The sequence below is a fragment of the Nanorana parkeri genome, unplaced genomic scaffold (assembly GCF_000935625.1).
Source record: "Nanorana parkeri isolate BGI_ZX_2015 unplaced genomic scaffold, ASM93562v1 scaffold1756, whole genome shotgun sequence".
NCBI classification, from domain to species: domain Eukaryota; kingdom Metazoa; phylum Chordata; class Amphibia; order Anura; family Dicroglossidae; genus Nanorana; species Nanorana parkeri.
Genome location: NW_017308024.1, coordinates 141,730 through 164,003, shown reverse-complemented (window position 1 = coordinate 164,003; position 22,274 = coordinate 141,730). Strand labels below are relative to the sequence as shown.

General features: G+C 44.7%; 1 protein-coding gene across 1 annotated transcript in view; it reads right to left on the bottom strand.

Moving 5' to 3' along the window:
* The window catches only part of ANK1 (ankyrin 1), a 214,595-nt gene that overhangs the window by 55,223 nt on the left and 137,098 nt on the right, over positions 1–22,274 (bottom strand). Inside the window, exons 22-34 of the mRNA XM_018571430.1 lie at positions 21,699–21,771; positions 21,043–21,066; positions 15,622–15,712; positions 15,453–15,531; positions 13,413–13,510; positions 8,163–8,387; positions 6,852–7,006; positions 6,488–6,699; positions 6,195–6,399; positions 5,352–5,448; positions 4,869–5,097; positions 3,056–3,181; positions 900–1,019 (exon numbers count right to left, since the gene is read on the bottom strand). Coding sequence (XP_018426932.1) covers positions 900–1,019; positions 3,056–3,181; positions 4,869–5,097; positions 5,352–5,448; positions 6,195–6,399; positions 6,488–6,699; positions 6,852–7,006; positions 8,163–8,387; positions 13,413–13,510; positions 15,453–15,531; positions 15,622–15,712; positions 21,043–21,066; positions 21,699–21,771 — 1,734 coding nt within the window. The remainder of the gene's footprint in view (positions 1–899; positions 1,020–3,055; positions 3,182–4,868; positions 5,098–5,351; positions 5,449–6,194; positions 6,400–6,487; positions 6,700–6,851; positions 7,007–8,162; positions 8,388–13,412; positions 13,511–15,452; positions 15,532–15,621; positions 15,713–21,042; positions 21,067–21,698; positions 21,772–22,274) is intronic.

Here is a 22,274-nt window from a genome sequence, read left to right as displayed (position 1 = left end):
AAAGCTGAACCCCAGGTCAATTCTCCATCCAAAAGCTGAACCCCAGGTCAATTCTCCATCCAAAAGCTGAACCTCAGGTCAATTCTCCATCCAAAAGCTGAACCTCAGGTCAATTCTCCATCCAAAAGTTGAACCCCAGGTCAATTCTCCATCCAAAAGCTGAACCTCAGGTCAATTCTCCATCCAAAAGCTGAACCCCAGGTCAATTCTCCATCCAAAAGCTGAACCCCAGGTCAATTTCCCATCCAAAAGCTGAATCCCAGATCAATTTTCCATCCAAAAGCTGAACCCCAGGTCAATTCTGCAGCCAAAAGCTGAACCCCAGGTCAATTCTCCAACCAAAAGCTGAACCCCAGGTCAATTCTCCAACCAAAAGCTGCAATTACCTAAAGTAGAACTGGAGCCAAAACTTTGTTATAGTTTTCTGTATAGAGTAAGGTCAGGTTATAATCAGAGTCTGTTTTTTTGCCCTGTGTGTCCCATTGAGGAGATTTCCCTTCACTTCCTGCCCACTAGCCACAACAGGAAGTGAGAGGCAATCCCTTTCAAAGTGAGGGAAATCCCTGGTGGTCACCAGAACTAGTGAAGATTTTCCATCTATATCTGTACTGGTGACAACCCAAAATTTGGGATTTTCTTTCACTTTCAGTGTTAATGGTCACCAGGCCAAATAGGGAGTGAACCTACATAATGGGGACACAGACAGCAATAAAAACCTGACAGGGCCTCTAAACCCTCTTCACTCCATCCAAAACAAACAAAAAAAGTTTTGGCTTCAGCTACACTTTAAACTTAAAAGAAATATACACAATGATGATTTTTGGATCTGGATTGCATTCATAGGTGGGACAGCACTGACATATATAGTTAATTGTAACATGGCAGAGTGTTGGTCTCACCTGTGTGTATTGGGGCATTGTGACATTCAGGTGGCAGAGCACTTGCTGGGACTGTTCATATTTCATGGGTTTGCGGAGGAAGGACATAGACCCGCATGGCTCCCGACTGCTGTCCCGTACCTGAGAGATTATACAACTTTAAAAGAAAGCTTTCCTAGGATAATACAGTTCACTTCTCTTCAATGAATTGTAGAGGATTAGTAAAAGCCTCGACGTGAGCACAACATTATACATTCAAAAGTATAACCAAACTACAAATGTGTAAAGTATAATAAAAAGTAATTGTCAAAATCTGATACAAGTCATTAATACATAACTGATGCAAATCATTATCAATAACTGATATAGTTCATAAATACATTGAGGGGAATTTATCAAAACTGGACCAGCCAAAAACTGGAGCAGCTGTGCACAGCAACCAATCAGCTTCTCTCATTCATTTTCAAATCTTATCTGAAAAAACTGAAGAGAGAAGCTGATTGGTTGCCATGGGCAACTGCCCCAGTTTTGTCTGCTCCAGTTTTGATAAATTCCCCTCACTATATATTTGTGTTGCATTTTGGTTGAGTGTTATTGATACTCTCCCAAGGTGGAAGCACAAGAAACACATCTATAAGATACAAAAAAGTCAAGATTTATAACAACTCTCTAAGCAGCTAGTCAGCGACGCCGCCCACTTGTCGAAATTAAAAAAAAAACCCTGATGCCCGCCGAACCGCCAGCACCCGCCGAACTCCCGCCGCAGAATTAAAGTTTGACAGATGCTGGGCAATTGTAAACAGATAGGCGGGAGGGCATGTGGCCTGGTATGGTGCAGGGAGGGGGGTGCATTCGCTCGTTCCCCCCCCTTTCCTGCCCTGCCAGGCATCTGCTCGGATTAAGGGTCTGGTTAGGAAATTTAGGGGGAACCCACATTTCTTTTTTCCCATTTTTGGGGTGTGTGGTTCCTACTTAAAATTCCTACCAGACTTAGAAGGCCTGGTATGACTTTTGGGGGGAACCCCATGCACTTTGTTATTTCTTTTCAACTTGGGGTTCCTCCTAACTTTCCTACCAGACCTAAAGGGCTCAAAATGATTTGGGAGGGGGACCCCATGCAGTTTTTTTTTTCTTTTGTTTCCATTTTTTTTATTCTGCTCGCTACCTCCAAGAACAACTGACTCTTGGATTCAAGATTCACTCACTGCCGTTCGGCCCCTATGAGAAGTTGGATCAGCTAAATCGTAGGGTTCTTCACTTCGGCTCAGCCAAACATGCTGAGCATGTTCGGCTGAACCGAGCGGAGCTAAAGCCAGCTGGTGTAAAGCTGGAATCTCGACTCGACTGAAGTGAATAGCAGAACGGGGTTTGGCTCCCTTTACTTCGGCTTGGTTATTCACTCGGCTGCCTTCAGCAGCTTAGTGAAAACCCCCCATTAAGGCTATTTATAAAATGTTCGCAGAGCGAACGTCTCTGAGAATGAGATTCACAGCAAGTTAGAGCCGAGGAGCACGCAAAATTGAATGAGAATACAAAAACGAACATTGTTTTTCAGGTCAAAGGTTATTGAGGACTGCCAGGTATTTTCCTTCTACTTGCAGAATATTTAGAGAGAGGAGAAATGTGCATGTACTGGAGTAATGTATGGAATATTTTGTTTTTTAGATTTTGCCCAAGCACACACTTTCATTGCACTCCAAAAGTGATGCAAGCTTCAAAAAGACATATCTGGCTTGAGGAAAAGGAAGCTTCGCAACCGCCATGAGACGCATTCCCTCCAATGAGGTTCTTCTCCGGTAATCGAGCCCTTGGCGATTTTCCTCCGAAAGGACGCAGAGATGGGTCTCTCACCTGACCACTCACCATGCATTATTTATGAGCTGCATGAATTATGTATCACTCCTTCAATTATATTACACACTGAGGCTGAGGATGCAGCACAGGGGCAGCAACAGGGCTGGAGGGTGATGACTAATGGAAGAATGGAAGATCTCTTCCTGCAACATGAAACAATGAAGACAACAAAACCCATAATGGAGAAAAGAGCAATCTTCCAACAGCACAGAATGATAATGTGACAGAAACTCTGATATCTAACTGGAACCTTCCAATAGCTGTGTCACCGTGTATCGTGACACGGGTGACCTTGCCAGTAACATAAGTCACAAAGGTGTCACCTTAATGGGCAGTGCTAGCCGGTTCTCTTTAAACGCCTGAAAAGTAAAACTCCTCTGCTGCGTGGCTTTCTTCAGAGGAATGAGATTACCGGACAGCTCCACAAATAGCTGCGTTCCATCCATCACCTGTAAACACAAAGATATCATGTAACTGAACGCCGGTCCAGGAGCCACCCGGAACAACATTACATCACTGCTGACAGGAGGTCACTATGCCATTAAATAACCCTGGCTCCTATATATATATATATATACACACACCCTAAACCAGACCTGGGCATTTTATGGTCCGTGGGCTCTATCCGGCTTTTTGTTTGTCCCTGTCCAGCCGGCAGTCTGGCCATGGACCGATCACCAACCTGCGCTAAGGCCGGTGCATCCACTACAAGCCATAGCCCAGTGGAGGTTGGCGATTGGTCCAGGTCCAGACCATGCTCCTCTTCACTCGTTGGTTGCTAGGACGGCTGGCATCCTAACAACCAATGATGTCAGGGTTCTTCCTCCTCTGCAGTCATTGGTTGCAAGGAACGCCGGGCGGTCCTAGCAACCAATGATGTCAAATGTGTTCCCTGCTCCCAGCATTACAGGACGACAAAAAAGTATCTTCTTCTGTCCTCTCCTGCAGCTCCACCTCTCCGCTACCGGAAAATAAGTGATGTGCCACATACTGTGATGGGAACTAAAAGGCTTCATTCCGGGCCCATTCACAGCTATGGTTCTGTGCAATTTACACACTGTACCAAGCAATGCACCTACCTTGAATAAGAGTGTGGCAGGTGCATTGCGTTGCGTGCCAGTTTCTCATGTGGCTCCTTGAGAAAATGAATCACCCACCCCTGCCCTAAACCCAGAATGTCAGCACATGATTGTCATTAAGCGTGTCCAGTGCATGTATAAGATGGAGAGGAAAAGTCGGGTTGCAGTAAAGCTGTAGTCTGTGGTGACACTATGGGGTCTATTTATAAACGATAGGCAGAGCCATTCACCCTGCAAATATGTGTGAACGTTCTTTAGTTTTTTTCTTTACAAGTGGAATTGTTTTTTTTTAGTGTAATATCGCATTATGGCCACTAGATGGATTAAAGATACACTCCCTTGTATAGAAACAACTATATAGCAGTTACTATATACCAGTATCACTGGATGTTTCCTCTATTATTGTTACTATATACCAGTATCACTGGATGTTTCCTCTATTATTGTTACTATATACCAGTATCACTGGATGTTTCCTCTTTTATTGTTACTATATACCAGTATCATTGGACGTTTCCTCTATTATTGCTACTATATACCAGTGTCACTGGATGTTTCCTCTATTATTGTTACTATACACTACTATCACTGTATATTTCCTCTATTATTGTTACTATACACCAGTATCATTGGATGTTTCCTCTATTGATCCTCTGTTATTGTTATAATATACCGAAGTCACAAGATAATTCATCTTTTATGTTAAGAATGATGCAGACACTTTTTCTTTCCGTCAATGTTTTACCTTAGGAGAGGTGGCTACTTTGTGTCACCGAGAGACCAATTCTACCAAGAAAGTCACAGAGAAGATATTTCCCTTTAACTTTTTCATGTCTCTATGAGAACGTTCTGGTGACTGTGTAACTCCGGACATATCGTTTGTGCTTTCTGGGAACAATACATAATGTTCTCTGTGTTATTTATAGGGTGACTCTGTGTCATGGAATGAAATCCATAGGGATGGACAGAAAGTTCTGCTATCAATGTGTGACTTTTACTCCTTGCTCCCAAGTCTCTTAAACGCTATGCTTGGACTGCTGACAGAAACCACATGTACCTCAATGTCCCGGCTGCGTGCCACCTCACTGAAATTCTCATGCTGTTCCAGGGTCTTCTCCAGTTTATCACCAGTCATGCAATAGCAGCGGAGACGTCCTTCCCGCCCGTCTGACATCTTTGCAAAGACCACAAAGCGGGCGGTATATGGCACGGCACTGAGCTCCCGATACAGCTGGGAGGAGAAGGAGACAGCCTCGGCGGTACGAGGACAATCTGACAGCCAAAACCTGAAGTGGTAACATAAGTGATGGAGATAAATATAGTCTATCAGAAACTATGGGTCTTATGCAAGAGTGGAAAACTAACAACAACAATGCTTAGCAAAGATTAGAACCTCTAGCATCAATTGAGAGGTCAGCTTTAACGGAGAAGACTATTGAAAGAGGATTCTTGGTTCTATAGGTTACTGCACATTGCTCTTACTAACTAAAGAGCTCTTCTCTTCAGTCTACTCCTGAATCTCTGAAAGGTAATAACTTACCTGGCAGAGACATTGGTTGTAAAATTGGCACATTCATTGACATATAATAATTTTGTAGTTCCAGTTATGTCCTCCCATTGAGCAGGAGCTGTTCCACCTGTCAGGAAACAGAAGAATATGCATAACCAAGATGATACAAATACAAATATAAGGCTCTTGCACTCATAGATGAACATGACGCATAGGAATACACTATGTTGCCAACGTTTTTGGTCACACCAATATGAGCTTGTTGGACATGCCATTCCAAAACCATGGCTATTAGTATGGAGTTGCCCCCCCCCCCCCATCTTTGCAGCTATAACAGACTCTACCCTTTGGTAGGCTTTCATTTTGGAGTGTGTCTGTGGGTCTTTATGCCAAAAGCATTTGTGAGGTCAGGTACTGATATTGGAGAAGAAGACCTGGCTCAGTTGGGTTGAGGTCAGGGCTCTGTGCAGGTCATTTGAGTTCCTCCACACAAAACTCACCAAACCATGTCTTTGTGGACCTGGCTTTGCGCAGTCATGATGGCACAGAAAAGGGCCTTCACCAAACTGTTGCCACAAGGTTGGAAGTACACAATTGTCTGCAATGTCTTTGTATGCTGTGGTATTATCAGTATCCTCCACCGGAGCCACCTCAACTCAATAATTAGTGGGGTGTCCACGTAATTTTAACCATATAGGTAGGTGCAATGGTCAAGTGTTCACAAACCTTTCCTCATACAATGTATGTGAAACTGGTGCAGAGTTGTACTTGACCACTGGAAGGAATCACACAAGCAGTTGGAAGACAACTATCTTGGATGCAAAGGATATTAGTTGATGGATAGTAAAAGCCTTTTACACTTGTACTACCTACCTGTTACACTGCAAAGCAGCCTCAGACTGGTGGTATCTCCTTCACCACTGTCCCTGGGACTATCTTTCCAAGATGGCGGCAGGGGTATGCGCAGTCCTATTGGCCGATGAAATTTCCTGCGCCTTGGTTCCACAGTGACTATAGGGCCAAATGTTGCTTGGTTGCCTAGCAACCGGGAAACTAGCTCATCTGGCACGGATTGAGCCTAGAAAGATATGAGAATTTATTTCTTATGTCAAAGAATACTTCATGCATGGGTCTTCTCTCACAATAAGTATGTACAGGGCACTTACTTGTAGTGACAGCTTCACTTTCTTGGTTACAGCTGTTGGGGGGAAGGTGGCCTGAACCTGGGGTACTAACCGGCTTTTTAAGATTCCCCCTTCTGGCCCAATGAGTTCACAGTCCTGGCAAACCCGGGACATGATCACAAAGTAAAGCGGGAAGTCGGTGGTGACAATACGGCAAAGGCGCTTCTTGTGCAACTCCTCTTCACTCTCCAGCTCTGTGGATTGACCATACGAAGTTGGAATTGATTTGAGTTGATGATGTTGCCATCAATTACAGTAGCATAAACAGACTGCTCAATATACAACAATGAATTTAATGCTACAAGCAACTTAAAACTGTTTAACCTCTACTGCGGGCAGTTTATACCTTCATCCATGCCACTCAGTGCTTCCTCCAGATATTGCTTCCCATACCGATTCTGGTGTTCCTTCCACACGGACCCATTATCGCTGCGCAGTATGACCAGTTCTCGATCACCACGTCCCACTGATGAAAAGTGGGGTATCTCTACCACCACCGGGCTATAGCAGAAAAAGTATATAAGAGAGGATATACAAGGTAATGACAGAAGTGTTTTGTAGTGGCTATACGGCTCAGTTGTGTTTATTCTTATTTTGGGCCCATCAGCATGCATCCACACAGCAAAAAAACATACCTGATCCATTTTTCCAAGCACACCGCAATATGGTGCATGTGTTTTTAGATGTATGCATTGTATTGCATTGAGGTAAAAGAGCGTTGTGTACCGTATGGATGCTTTTTGGATGCTGCACATAACTCCCAAAACACATGCACAATGAGTGAGTCCAACGTGAGTCAATGCACATTACAATGTATGTGCATAGGTATAAAGCCAGCCTTAAAACTGAATGAGATGACACTATACTCAGGAGTTAAATCTTAAAAATACATTCAGGTACCTTAACTATTAACATCAACGTATCTTATTTGTGTATCACTCGGCTGTAGATCCTCAAATCATCTCTGATTTGGTGCTGACACTGTCCTTCCTTCTGCAGGGGGGCTACTTTTGTTCCCCATGGTCTCCGTGTGTTGTAAAGAAGTCACCGCTCCAAACTCACTCCCGTGATAGTCTACAATCTCATGTTTGGTTTGCTAATTTGTATTGAGATTGTAGTCCATCTCGAGAATTAGTAAATCAACCCCTTTATCTTGTAAAACGACAAGGTAATATGGTATAGCAATTGGTGAATGTGCATTGCAGGGGTTGCAGTGATGTCTCGTTGACACTTGTGGCCTAATTCACAAAACTATGATAGGGGGTGAAAAGTGAACCTATGTCTGCTTCCAGTATCCAATCATGTGCAGGGAAATTTCTTCCTCACTTGACTGGATGTTTCTTTCATATATGTCAGTTAGACTGCATCCACCAAGCACCATGCTGACCCAATGGGAACCTGACCAGCTACAGGGGTACCGTCTGTACCCCACTATCGGTGGCCCTGTTCCCAACACATGTAAAACGCACTTTGATTCATACATTTGTTGTGAACGAATCCTAAAGCTGGCCATATAAGCCTCAAATTTCTCTTTTTTAGCCCCATGCCTAAATTTTCAGCCTGGGCCTGATCAAATCTACAATTTCCTGGGTAAAAAACATGTCAACAAAACAAAATTTAAGATATTTGGTGTATTGGTAGTAACGCCATCTCTTACCTCAGAAATTGGGCTCCAGTAGGACCCAGGGCAATTATCCTGCTGGTCAATCCTTCTTCCTCACCCAGCGGTGGCGGGTTATTAAGCTTTTGTGGTTTCACAAGGCGGCAGGTAATGCGCGTAGGCGCTGCACAGGTTCGGGGTGGGATAATAACCCGCAGACCATTGTGGCGGCTTCCACGCATTGAGCCACCTCGGGCATCAACCATAAAACTGACTAAAAACCTGCAAAAGAAAGAATTACAATCACATGCAAAAGCTGAATAATTCTACAATATACAGTATACACGCCGATCAGCCATAACGTTATGACCACCCGACTAATGTTGAGTAGGTCCCCCTTTTGCATGGACTCCACTAGACCTCTGAAGCTGTGCTGTGGTATCTGGCATCGAGCAATCTATAGCAGTTACTTTAAGTCCTGTAAGTTGTGAGGTGCAGCCTCCATGGATCGGACTAATTTTTCCAGCACATCCCACATATGCTCAATTGGATTGAGATCTGGAGAATTTGGAGGCCAAGTCAACACCTCAAACTTGTTGTCTTCCTCAGACCATTCTTGAACCATTTTTGTAGTGTGTGATACTGGCATCGCGCCTCGGCCATCGGGACGAGCCGTGCGCGCAACTGCGCAGGCGCACTGCGAGACTCCTCCCACTCACGTACGGGGTCCGTCGGTGACAATGCGCAGGGGCGCCACAAGACTCCGCCCACTCACTCGAGTAGTCGGCATAAAGCCGCGGTCCGCCGTTTGATCGGCGTCCCACTATTATTGAAGCAGGACGCTGATCAAACCGACAGCCCTGCTACTCCAGGAACCACCTGCTAAAGGAGAAATTGCTGAGATCCCTCCACACTATACAGAGCCTCAAACAGCAAGTATTGCTACCATAGCCATAGGGCTATGGTAAGGAGATCCACAGCACTTCCTATGCTATATGCTTACTCAACTGTCTGCTGTATTACAACCTAACCTATGGCATTTCTATATGCCTACTCAACTGTCTGCTGTGTTACAACCTAACCTATAGCATTATTATATGCCTACTCAACTGTCTGCTGTATTACAACCTAACCTATAGCATTTCTATATGCCTACTCAACTGTCTGTGTAATGCAAATGAACCTATCTCAGAACCGAATGCCTAATCACCTGTATGCTTGGTAACCGTTTATACTAAATCATAGATATATGCCTACATAAATCTGTCTTCCGTGTCACAGGGGGATATCATATATCCGTGGCCTCAAAATAGTTGCTAGTCTAAACCATAACATAACCTCCTGCTTCACCCGGAAGACCTACCTTAACGGTGAACGCAGTCTTTGTGCTAAACGGGGTATGATGTGAAGCAGCTCTCTCCAGGCCTTATCAAAACCTTGGGCATCGGAGGTAGAGCTGCGATCTGATACCCGTTCTAAAGCCATTTCCACAGCTGTGGTCCAAGGACCTTGTTCACCCCTGGGGGGTGGTATTACATAGTGTGGCAGGATGCATTACCCTGCTGAAAGGGAATACCGTTTCCATAAAAGTGGGGTACTTGGTAGGTGGTACGTGTCAAAGTAACATCTACATTAATGGCAGGACCCAAGGTTTCCTGGCAGAACATTGCCCAATCATCACATGTTGCCACTGCTAGCTTGCCTTCTTTCCATAGTGTATCCTGGTGCCATCTCTTCCCTAGGTAAGTGACACACACGCACCCGGCCATCCACACGATGTAAAAGAAACCATGATTTATCAGACCAGGCCACCTTCTTCCATTACTCCGTGGTCCGGTTCTGATGCTCACATGCCCATTGTAGTCACTTTTGGCAGACATGGGTCAGCATGGTCACAAACTGCAATGCACTATGTGTTCAGACACCTTTCTTTCAGAGCCAGCATTACATTTTTCACCAATCTGAGCTACAGTAGCTCTACTATTAGACCGGACTAAACGGACCAACCTACGCTCCCCAGGTGCATCAATGAAACTTTCCTGCCCATGGTTTTCCTTCCTTGGACCACTTTTGGTAGGTCCTGACCACTGCAGAGCGTGAACATCCCAGAAGAGCTGCAGTTTTGGAGTTGCACTGACCCAGTCGTCTAGACATCACAGCTTGGACCTCAAATCCTTACGCTTGCCCAATTTATTCTGCTTCCAACACATCAACTTCAGGGACAAATTGTTCACTTGCTGCCCAATATATCCCCACTGTTCTTTAGAAAGCCATAATTATAATGTTTCTTCTTCTTTTCTCCTTTTTTCATGAACATTCCTTACATAATCTGCCCTGTTTCCATCCCACAAAATATTTATACACCAGATTTATGTCAGCTACCGATTTCTGCGTATCAAAACACCATCTGTAGCAGCATTTGTGGAGATTGGCTGTAAGTTTATGCAGCACTAACCCCCACTAAGGCTGTTAGGGGTATACAGACTGTGCTTTTCAGTACCTGCAGAGCCAACTTAGAAGAAAGTTTGTGCACAATGGAGTTTTCATTTTTGGAATACTTTGTAGGCGATAGCTGTGATATGCTGGTATTAAAACATAGCAAAGCAGTATAAAATCTGGGCGAATCATGACTCCTAGCACAATAATATAAACCGATTAAGCTTGCTTGACACAAAACTGCACTTCCAAACAATCAGAAACCATCTTGTTTTGGTCTGAGTTCAGTAAAGCAGACATCTCAACTCTCCCGGAAGCTCCGGGAGTCTCCCGCTATTAGATAGCGGCCCGACCGTCAGTCAGAAAAGAAAAGGCATACGATTGCATAGCTAGATTCCTATTGGCTATTGCACTTTGCAATAGCCAATAGCAAACTAGCTAATGCACCCGCCCACTGCTGCTGTCAATCAGCAGAGGGGGACCTCAATTTTTCTATCAGGTCCTCTTCTGCTGATTGAAAGCAGCAGTGGGCGGGTGCATTACCTAGTTTCCTATTGGCTATTGCAAAGTGCAATAGCCAATAGGAATCTAGCTATGCAATCGTATGCCTTTTTTTTTTTTTTATTCTGACGACTGCAACTGTCAGAATACAAAAAAGAAAGCCTGCAGATAGCAAAGAAGCTATTGCTTCCTGTGCTATCTGCCATCATTTCAGCGGGGTGCTCTCTCCCAGCCCCCCTAACCTCTCCTCCGTGGATGGGGGGGGAGGAGGGGGGGGGTAGCACCTCCAGGAAATGAGAGGGACACCTCCCTGAAAGTGCTTCTTTCAGGTTGGGATCCCTGAGTAAAGGGAATTCATATTTGTTGATAGAGATTACTGTACTTACTTATTATCTCTTTGTATCTTGTTGTTTATCAAATAAGTCCTCCTAATGTCCTCCATGCAAAACATTGCCCCAAGGAAGAAGACTACCAACCAGTCTGTGTCTCCCTTTCCTTTGCCAATAGAGCATGGGAAACATGAAATGCTGGCTCTGATTGATTACTAGGGGCCAACAAGAACCATCCCTAGCTAGTAGTAGTTGGTCACATTCAAATGGACTTGTTCGTAGCTTCTCCATACCACATCTTCATTTCTAATGAGTGTCAGGAACATACCCCACAATTCTTTGCACTTGTTGGAACTAAAGAAGTGACTTAGAGAAGTTATGAAGCATCTTCAACATTACAGAACAAGTCCGGTTCAAAGTGACCAACTACTACTAGATATACCATAACCTGGATAAATGAGAACCTTCACAGACACGAACTTCTTTTAGACACTGTTATTTGTAAGGCACACACCTTCTGACTGGGAATCAGAAAGTTCTCAAAGACTCTTTGAGCAGTGGTCAACCTACTCCAACCAATCAAAGGTAACACATTTTAAAGAATCAGACCACCCAAACATTATATTTCAGATTCTAGTAGATGTTGAGGACTTGAACCACTTCACAGGTTTTTATAGATATATCTTGGGGACTTTCTTGGTAAAATATGATGCACAACTGTATATACAGTGGCGTAACAATCGCCATAGCGACCGAGGCAACCGATATGGGGCACGGGCACACGGGGGCCAGGCCAGGGCATCCCTCTGATGCCGTGTGGGCCGCCTGGGTCACTATGGCATGTAAGGGTGCTGGCTGTCACTGACACAGCTCAGCAGCTGCGTTTCACCTCACAGCTGCTGCAGAGCTGTGTCAGTGACAGCCAGCAGCTACGTCAGGAGAGGCCGGCGTTCGCAGTGAAGGAGGAGGCGGGGCCCGCATAAGAGCAACCCCGCCTCTTACATCACTGTGTGGCAGATAAACATTGATTAGAGCTGTGAAAACCAACCATGGTGCTCTCATCCGTTCTTAATTTCACGTAATTAAATTGTCATACGTGGCCTTTAAAGGAGAACTATGGGGTTAAGGCTTTTCCCCATAGTTCTCCTAAGGGTAACGGGAGGACACAAACTAGCGTCCTCCCGTCACCCTAAGCTCAGTATACCGTGAGCTGCAGCTCGCGGTATACTGAGACGCTGAAGCGGATCCCGACAATTGTGCCCGGATCCGCCCAGCTGCGTGAGTGACAGCTGGCTCTGCCTATCTAGAGGCAGAGCCAGCTGTACCCGCCCCCTCCCCCGTCCGATCCGCCCGTCAGCCATGGCGGATCGGGGCTGGGAGGGGGGTCTGGCTCTGCCTATCTAGAGGCAGAGCCAGCTGTACCCGCCCCCTCCCCCGTCCGATCCGCCAGTCAGCACTGGCGGATCGGAGCGGGGCGGGGGAATCCAGCCCCTCCCCTGTCACGGCAGAGAGCTGTGACAGGATCGAGAGGTGAGCGAATGCCGGTATGTGTTCGCTCACCTCCCGATCTACTGAGCCGACCTGTGACAGTCTCGATGTCACAGGTCGGCTAGAACTATGAGGTGAGTGAAAAGCACTCACCTCATAGTTCTCCTTTAAGCCAAGGGGACAGTCACAATGCCAAATGGTAAAAGGATATCAAGTGTAATATGTAGCAGAAATCATATCAACATCCCAGCAAACAGTGTGTCAAGAGAGGAAATAAAATATCTACTATCTTACATAGTCATTATTAGTTCTGTACACTGTCAGCTGGCCATCAATGATCCATATTGTACCAGTTTAATGGCAGCCAAGAGAAGGGCTATACGTCTATGGCAGCAGAGAGTAAGCCCACGCCTGCCTTAGACTGTAAGCTTCTTGAGAGCAGGAACTGAAGTGAACATGCAGTATGTAAAGCAATGCATAAATTGTTGGAGCTACAGTATATAAATGCCAATAATTAATAAATAATGTGTAGGTTTGTCCTCTGGTCACTCACCCTGTGTGGACGGGACTGGCCACAGGACTGATGTTGTCTGAGGTCTCAGTGGCTGGACTGCTGGGGATCTGGGATTCTTCGTCTAATTCCCTAGATGACTGGATCCAAAGAGGGATAAAGTTAGCACACAATGCCTTCCAGTTACTATAACATACAGTGCATACCTTGTTATAATTGTAGTTTTATCTGTTGTATGTAGTAAATATCATAGATATGTTCCTAAAGTTGGCCATACACTGTTCGACTTTGGACCAAACTTCGAGCAGTGCGGGGCTCTGTTGGCACCACTCAATTTTTCAGTCTTGCCAAAGGAGCCAGGATGACAATTGTAAGCCAAGCGGAGGCATTTGCTGCGGAGGGAATTCCATCCATGCTGTGAGTACAGTGGAAGTGAAATCTGATTTTTTATTTAGGCCCTCATCTAGTGTATGGACAACTGCACAATTACTGGGACTGAATACGTTACTTGGGCAAGTGGTGAATCGTCTCCAGCATTACAGAACAAGTCCAGTTAAATGTGAAAAACTACTTGGGTAGGTATACCATGACCTGGATAAATAAGAACCTTCACAGGTACCTTTTTACAGCAGACCTTCAGTTCATAACATATCCCCCCTAGCACAATTAAAAAGGCCCTGGGCCCTGACCTGCCAACCTCCTGGTAGGCAAGAAATATGTTTCCCTGCTCTCGCAGCTTCTTGGGATGTCCATGTCCTATTTCACAGGAAGCTGCAGGGATACGCAGCAGCCGGTTGGAGGACCGTACACATCGTGGGCTGGCTGCCGAACCCAAAAGAGGCAGCCGGCTCCCCGTGACTGAAGACAAGATGTTCATGTGGGATCTGCGGTGACAGTGGAGCAGCAGATTGCAGTAGAACAGTGCTGGATTCGCTTGGCGAGTAAGTATGTGAATTGAGGAGAACCTATTAAAGATATCCCATCACACTCCAGACCAATGAATCTCTTCTTGCAACTGCAGTGGGTGCTGAAATGGCCAGCAGATGGTGCCACAAAAACAATAGAAATAATGATGACACCAAGGCACGCCAAGGTCCACATTATCAATCCATCTTTTATTGACGTTATATAAACCTGCTATCACAAGAGATTGCAAGGTTTCGATACTAGCGTGACATTGTTTTGCCTGATGAGGGACCACACTGGTCCTGAAACATTGTAATCTCTTGTCATAGCATGTTTATCGAACGTCCATAAAGGATGGATTGATAATGTGACCCTGATGTGCTGGTGACCTCGTTATGTCTACTGAGGACAATCAGGTCTAGTAAGTAAAAAGGGTTAAAAAAAGGGAGGGGTGTGGTTGGGTTGAATTATTATGGTAATAATATAAAGTTCTTGCGACACATTTTGTACATACAGAACAAATAGGTCAGCCAATATAATAAAAAGGTAATAGTACGACATTGCAGAGAGGTTTGTAGGAACAGAGAGGGCAGACGATGATATCACAAAGCAAATGTCATACTTTGACCAGGGCCATCCCTTAAATGAGATAGCCTAAGACTGTTGACTCACGCAACATCTCTTTGGGTCGCATGGCCACTCTACTGCACAGTGTACCTGTTGCCCCCTTTCTGGCCAGAGCATCCCAGGTTTCTAAGAGCTGGGCAAACAGATGTGTAAGGGTCATACACATCTCCCTGCACAGGTCTTAGCAACCTGGGACACTCTTGCTTGTGTCCCACCCTGGTACTGGCAACCAGTGATGTCTCCGGTTTGCCAGGAGCTGGTCGGGACACCAGCCAGAGCGTCCTAGGTTGCTAAGAGCTGGGCACGGAGATCCAGAGCCCTTACACATCTCCCCACCCAGTTCTTACCAGTGTCTCCACCAACACCATCATTACTCCCCCCAACAGATTGCATGCACCACCAGTACGCAACCCTCCCAAGCCCCCAGCCTCCCCCAGCCTCCCCCATCCTCAAGCGGCAAAAAGGCTAGGGACACCCCTGATTTTATTCATGATTAAAAAAAGTGATACAAAATGTATACTGCTACTTATGTATTAATGTAACAATTACCGGTTCATCCTCCTCTTTTTTAAACATGACTGTTTCTGGGGTGACACAAGGAATTCTGGGCAATCCAGGTGACCCCACCCTCCTAAAGAGAAAAATGACATCACATGTAGATGAATTGAACAAAACTATGAGACAAAGTAGCAGAAAATGATCCAATTTTTTTAATTACCCCTGGTCGAGTTTGGGTAAAAATTCCATGTCTGTATCCTCGTCCCGCTCTCTAGGCCCCGGAGGGGGTCTGAAATCTGGTGGCTCCTCCCCTAGGGAACAGCACAGAGGTAGAAAGAGACGGTGGTTATTGAAGCATATATATTGTGTATAGAAATCCCCTATGTGAGTCGCACACAAACACTACAGACTTTATCTAATAAGGCAAAAGCAATGTGCAAAGTGCAGTCACCCGAGGCAGCCAATCGGAATTCGCCAATCATGGGCCCGACTACCATGACCATCTCAAAACTGCAATCTAATTGGCTTCTGCGGGGAATCTGCACGCCATTGCTTTTTTTGTTGTGGTGTTATTAAATAAAGACCTCTTACGTATCAGTATACACTTGCAAAGGTGTGTTTGTGGTTCAGATTTTATAAAGAGAAGCAATACGTACGAATAACATACAATGAGAACGGATGCTCAAAAAACATGCACACGTGCAATAAAATAAAAAAACGCACGCCGACACACAAAGCACAGATAATCTGATACATCTCGTGGCAAATGACTCACATAGAAGTTGAAGCTTGTAGTATTGCGTTATGTTAATGATATGCATATTTATGTTAATGATCCTACAGAGGAGACTGGGTGATTCAAGTCATATTACAGATAAAGCAGGGAACTGCGCTGTTTAATTGGGTTTCATGGGTTTGTTATGGTGACATGGTCAATTCAGAAATTCATATTAAGAAATAGTAATGAGATGATGCAGAGAAAATTAGGCTGTGAACACATACCCATAAATTTACAAGCATTATAATATAATGAAACCCACGGAGATTTAAGCAATTTGATATGAAGTTTAAATGAATCCTAAATGATGGGGCCTGGTTTTTAAATTGGGTTTAATGGATGGGGCCTAAAAGATGGGGCTTGGTATTTAAATGGCGCCTATAGGATGGGACCTGGTGTTTAAATGGGGCCTAAACGATGGGGCCTGGTATTTAAATAGAGTCTAAAGGATTGAGCCTGGTATTTAAATTGACCTAATAAGATGGGCCCTGGTGTTTGAATGGGGCCTAAAAGATAGGGCTTGGTATTTAAATTGACCCTAAAGGATGGGCCCTGGTATTTAAGTGGGACCTAAAAGAGGGGCTCCCGGTATTTAAATGGAGCCTAAGGGATGAGGCTTGGTATCTAAATGGAGCCCAAAGGAAGAGTCATCGTATTTAAATGGGGCCTAAAAAAAGGGATTGGTAGTTAAATTGAACCTAAAGGATGGAGCCTGGTATTTAAATGGAGCCTAAAGGATGGGGCCTGGTGTTTACATGGGGTCTAAAGGATGGGGCCTGGTGTTTACATGGGGCCTAAAGGATGGAGCTTGGAATTTAAATGGGGTTTAAAGGATGGGGTCTGGTATTTTAATGGAGCCTAAAGAATAGGCTATTTAAATGAGGCCTAAAAGATAGGGCTTTGTATTTCAATTGAGCCTAAAGGATGGGGTCTGGTGTTTAAATGGGGCCTAAAGGATGGAGCTTGGAATTTAAATGGGGTTTAAAGGATGGGGTCTGGTATTTTAATGGAGCCTAAAGAATAGGGCCTAAAGCCTCATCTAAATAGAGCCTGGTATTTAAATGGTGCCTATAAGATGAGCTCCCGGTATTTAAATGGAGCCTAAGGGATGAGGCTTGGTATTTAAATGGAGCCCAAAGGAGGAGTCCTGGTATTTAAATGGGGCCTAAAAAAGGGGATTGGTAGTTAAATTGAACCTAAAGGATGGAGCCTGGTATTTAAATGGGGCCTAAAGGATGGGGCCTTGTGTTTACATGGGGCCTAAAGGATGGAGCTTGGAATTTAAATGGGGCCTAAAGGATGGGGTCTGGTATTTTAATGGAGCCTAAAGAATAGGGCCTAAAGAATGGGGCCTGGTATTTAAATGAGGCCTAAAAGATAGGGCTTTGTATTTCAATTGAGCCTAAAGAATGGGGCCTGGTATTTAAATGAGTCCTAAAAGATGGGGCTTTGTATTTCAATTGAGCCTAAAGGATGGGGCCTGGTATTTAAATGAGTCCTAAAAGATAGGGCTTTGTATTTCAATTGAGCCTAAAGGATGGGGTCTGGTATTTAAATGAGGCCTAAAAGATGGGGCTTTGTATTTCAATTAAGCCTAAAGGACGGGGTCTGGTATTTAAATGGGGGCCTAAAGGTTGGACCTGGTATTTGGGTATTGAGCCTATGACATATGCCTCAGTGTTTGGTCATGTGACCAGCACCAAGGGGAGGTCCAGTATTCTCCAGCCTCTTTGATCGTCTTTTGTTTTTTTTTTTTAAATCTGCATTAATACTTTCCCAGTCACAAGTCAATAAACTATGCCCAAGAAACAATCCTTTCTGTGTCTTTCCTCCTCTTTTATCCGCTATGTCCAGTGGGACAGTAGGGTCAGATTGGAGGGAGGTCCTTAATACAGTATAGGTCCACTTTATGATAGAGGATGCAAAAGCAACTAAATTACCAATCGACTCCATTGGGACAGCACCATCCCAATGCAGAAATCTACCAAACAGTAAATGGCGGCCTACCAGTTACCTAGAAGAGTGTAGCAATCGGCCACAATAACTATTCTGCACTGCCTTAGAATCATATATTGTGAATTTAAAGCACAATATGGAACTAAAAAATAACAATCTGCTGTGTTTAAAAGGTAATATTGAGCCTGGTAACATCCAGGCCTTGTTGTCACAATTGGCCAGTATTATTTTTGCATGCTTAAGAGATAAGCTAAGCCTGTTTTTACCATGTAAATCCGATGCCTAATGGCTGGTAATGATATAACAGTCACTAGTGTAACTACTTGAGATGTAAATGAATGCTAATTATCTTTCATTGAAACCTTAATTACTTGTGTTTATATAATGCTGTAAATAATCAACATCTCATTAGCAGTTTATAGAGCCGCGGAAAGGTTTCTAAAACCCCCGAGTGTAATAACCAAGCGATCGTGTATTTAACCACAATAACAAAACGAAAAACCTCTACATCAAATAATTCATTATTCTGCAAAAATTATATGAACTGAGTCTAAATTCTGATATACTGGACAAGTGGCGCCTCTTGTGGATTCAAAAGGAAAAACTTTATCAGTGGGCTTTGCTTAAACTGACACTAAACTCAGGAGTTAGGCCCCGTTCACACCAGGGAGGTTGCGAATCAGCGCGGTTTCCGTGCGTATTTTAAAAGAGCTGAAACGCAATAAAAACGCCCAAAACCGCGCTGAACAGCGCGGTCCCATTGAAAGCAGTATAGAAACCATGCTGATCACGCAGCAAAAAAGGGTCACGGAGCAATTCGGGTGGGAGGCGGTTCAAATCGCGCAATCGCATGAACGGTCCCCATAACATTGTATGTTCATGTCGGCCAAAGACGAACCGCCCTGGTGTGAACAGGGCCTAAGATCTTAAAAATACATTCAAGTACCTTAACTATGATTGATTTTTTTATTGAAATTTACCCACAGATTGCTGAAGGTGCAGGTTCCTTCGGGGCCTATTCCTGATGCTGGGAGGAGATTCTGTGCCCTTTATGGGGTTCTCGGTCTCCTCCCACCCAGGAGGTGGGTCTCTCTTCGGGAGAGCCCACCTGCCAAGTACTACGGGGGACCTGTTTCGGCAGGTCCCCAAAGGAAATAGTCCACTGGCCTTCGGGTTAGTGGACCAAAGTATCAGGAGCCTTGCGCCCTGGGGGGTCGGGAAATGGGTGCCTTCTTTATTGAAGGACCTTGCACCCTTGTGCACGTTTTTGTATTCTGTGATTTCACGGTTCACTTTTTTTGTTCACAGGGGGAAGTTTGTTTAGACGCACGTCCACAGGCTTAAAAAAAAATTAGTAACAACAATGTATCTTATTTTTGTATCACTCGGCTGTAGATCCTCAAATCATCTCTTTTGTTCCCCATGGTCCCTGTGTGTGTTGTAAAGTAGTCACCGCTCCAACTCGCTCCTGTGTTGGATGTGACGGACTGAACCGTCACTGGGGCTGCTGGAGGAGCCTGAGGGCTAGCCTCCTTCCTACAGACCACGGACCTAGGACTATAGCGATTTATTAGCCCAGAGAACTTTGTGTGCTGTGTGTGTTCCCAGTGTAATATTTCATCTAGAGAGAGAACTTGTCACTATTTGATGTGAACCATTCTTCTAAAGGCAGCAGGCTGTCTGGAGTGACCATTGTTTGCCATGATGGGATTAAGTTCCTCCCTGATTAAGGACATTCATCCCACAGAGTGTCTGGGCTTCAAAGACTTCCAATGCGGCACCTAGCTGGGGAGGGGACACACTGCACTCTAATCTGATCCTGTCAGGTATAAACTCTGCGCGCTTCCCTCAATAAAGCAGATCTTGGTTTCCACCTCAACATTGGTGTCGTCTGATGATTGAGTGGTTAGCGTTCTGTCCTAATATATTGGTTCTGTTCAATAATTAGGCGGGTTTGGGCTGAGGACACTGGGATTCGGGTTCCAGCGGAGAGGAAGCTGATTTATGACGGAGGTACCCAGTCGGGGTACCAGGAGGTCCGTCACAATGGACTACAAGCTCAATACAAATTAGTAAACTAAACATGAGATTGTAGTCCATCCCAGGAGTGAGCTTGGAGCGGTGATTACTTTACAACACACAGGGACCAAGGGGAACAAAAGTAGCCCCCCCTCCAGAAGGAAGGACAGTGTCAGCACCAATTCAGAGATGATTTGAGGATATGGTGGGGATACAGGTGCCATACACTCATGTCTAAACGAACATCACATGACCACTCCCCCCATCTTGGACAGTATACAAGTAGATATCATCTGCTTTTAGGGGACAGCCTCTAAATGAGCCAATCATCTCCATTGACGGCTCGGGCCATAATTGGATACCTGAAGTGGCAACCCTAGTAAAACAAATTCTAAATTCCTACAATAAAAATAACTTATACCATGATTGAAAGTAACGATGGAATTATAACGGAACACCTTCAAGCACCTTTATCTGTAATAATATTGTATTAAAATACAATGGAATGAATGATGTCCGAGTTCCCTATTAATGAAATGGTGATTTAGGGTGAGAACCTGGGAATAATAATGGCCACATTGAAGCTATGTTAAAAACAAACCGAATGCAGTTCAAATCTTTTCGATGCTTTATATCCCCTTGATGCAGTAATAATGGATAATTAGTATTAAGATAAGCTACTCTGTGTAATGAGAAATTAATAGAGTAGTTCATAGGTTCCATATTAGATGTCAATGACATGCTTTGGTTTGGGGCGGCTGAGACGAGACTAATGGGATGAAGAAGCTGAATGGTTGGATTGTTGCATGAGGTTTTTGGGGAGGAGGGGGGGGGGGTCAAGTTTGGGGGGGGGGGGGGGGGGGGGGTCAAAATTGCCGCAGTTCCTACCATGAAGAGGCAGGTGTGGGGTTCCTAGAAAAAGTAAGAAGAGCCACAGGTTTATCCAAGGCCCAGTCCATGTGGTAAAGTAAGGGTGGAGCGGACTCGGAGGTCAGAAACTTATGGGAAGGGGATCCGGAAATGGGGAAATACACAGAGACACAGAAAGACAGGGAAGGGATAGGGCAGCCTGTGGACCTCAAGCAATATACACATCTGCAGAGCTCAATTACCTCCAGGTAAGTTTTCTCTTAAAAATGGGGCAACTTGTCATCTAACAGCTGTTGCAATTGACGGACCTCCTTTCTGTGTTACTGTTTTAAAATAAGCTGGCTGATCTGATAGGTTATTTAATTAGCTGACAGACAACTTGACATTATGCATAAGAAGAACGGGTATGGTTCTTTCAATAGGAACAGCTGTCAATAAATGACTTTGTTGCATCTTTGTCAAGAGACAATTTAGCTGGCATGTTTGTAAATGGATGTAGGGAACCTTGCAGATCCTACACATCCAAGGATTGGGTGTTGGCCATTGGCTGGCGTATCATGCTAGGATTTGTAGCCCGTCAACCACAAGGAGGCCACAGGCTGTCCAACACTAGAATAGAGGACAAGGTCAGGGGCAAACACACGTTATACAGGAGACAGAAAGGCATCTCTCACCTTCATCCTCTGACACATCCAGCATCTCGTCCACTGTTTCAGGAAAGCTCATCCTGTGCCTTTCGTTGGCTAGCTGTGGGAGAGACAAAGTCATACACCGATCTCTCCCAACTAGCCCTTCTGCCCATTGACTGCTGATACCTTACACAATTCCCCCCCACCACCATCCAAATTATAATACCTTCCGCTGTCCCTGGCAGCATTTTAAAACTGAACTCCAGGCAAAGTGAACTGATTTACCTGTCTAACGGTATATCATTTTCTTCAACCAGTCTTGTGATTAAGGCACCCCTACTAGACAACATTGTTGGTCCTGCATCTCTGTGAAGGCTACACTAAAGTCAACCAATACGGCTTTGTGCAGGGCCCACCCTTAACATGTGATTAGAAAAGGAAGGAGCAGCCGCACATTGATAAAGTCTTCTCTCTGCTCTCCCCTCCTGTAACCATGTTCACAAACAGTGGTGTGCAGTGCAAGGCAATACAGCCCTCATAGTGCTGATCTCCACTCTTTAAGTCTGAGAGCTGCTGTGCAAGGAATTGCACAAGACATATTATAACAGAATTAGGTACATA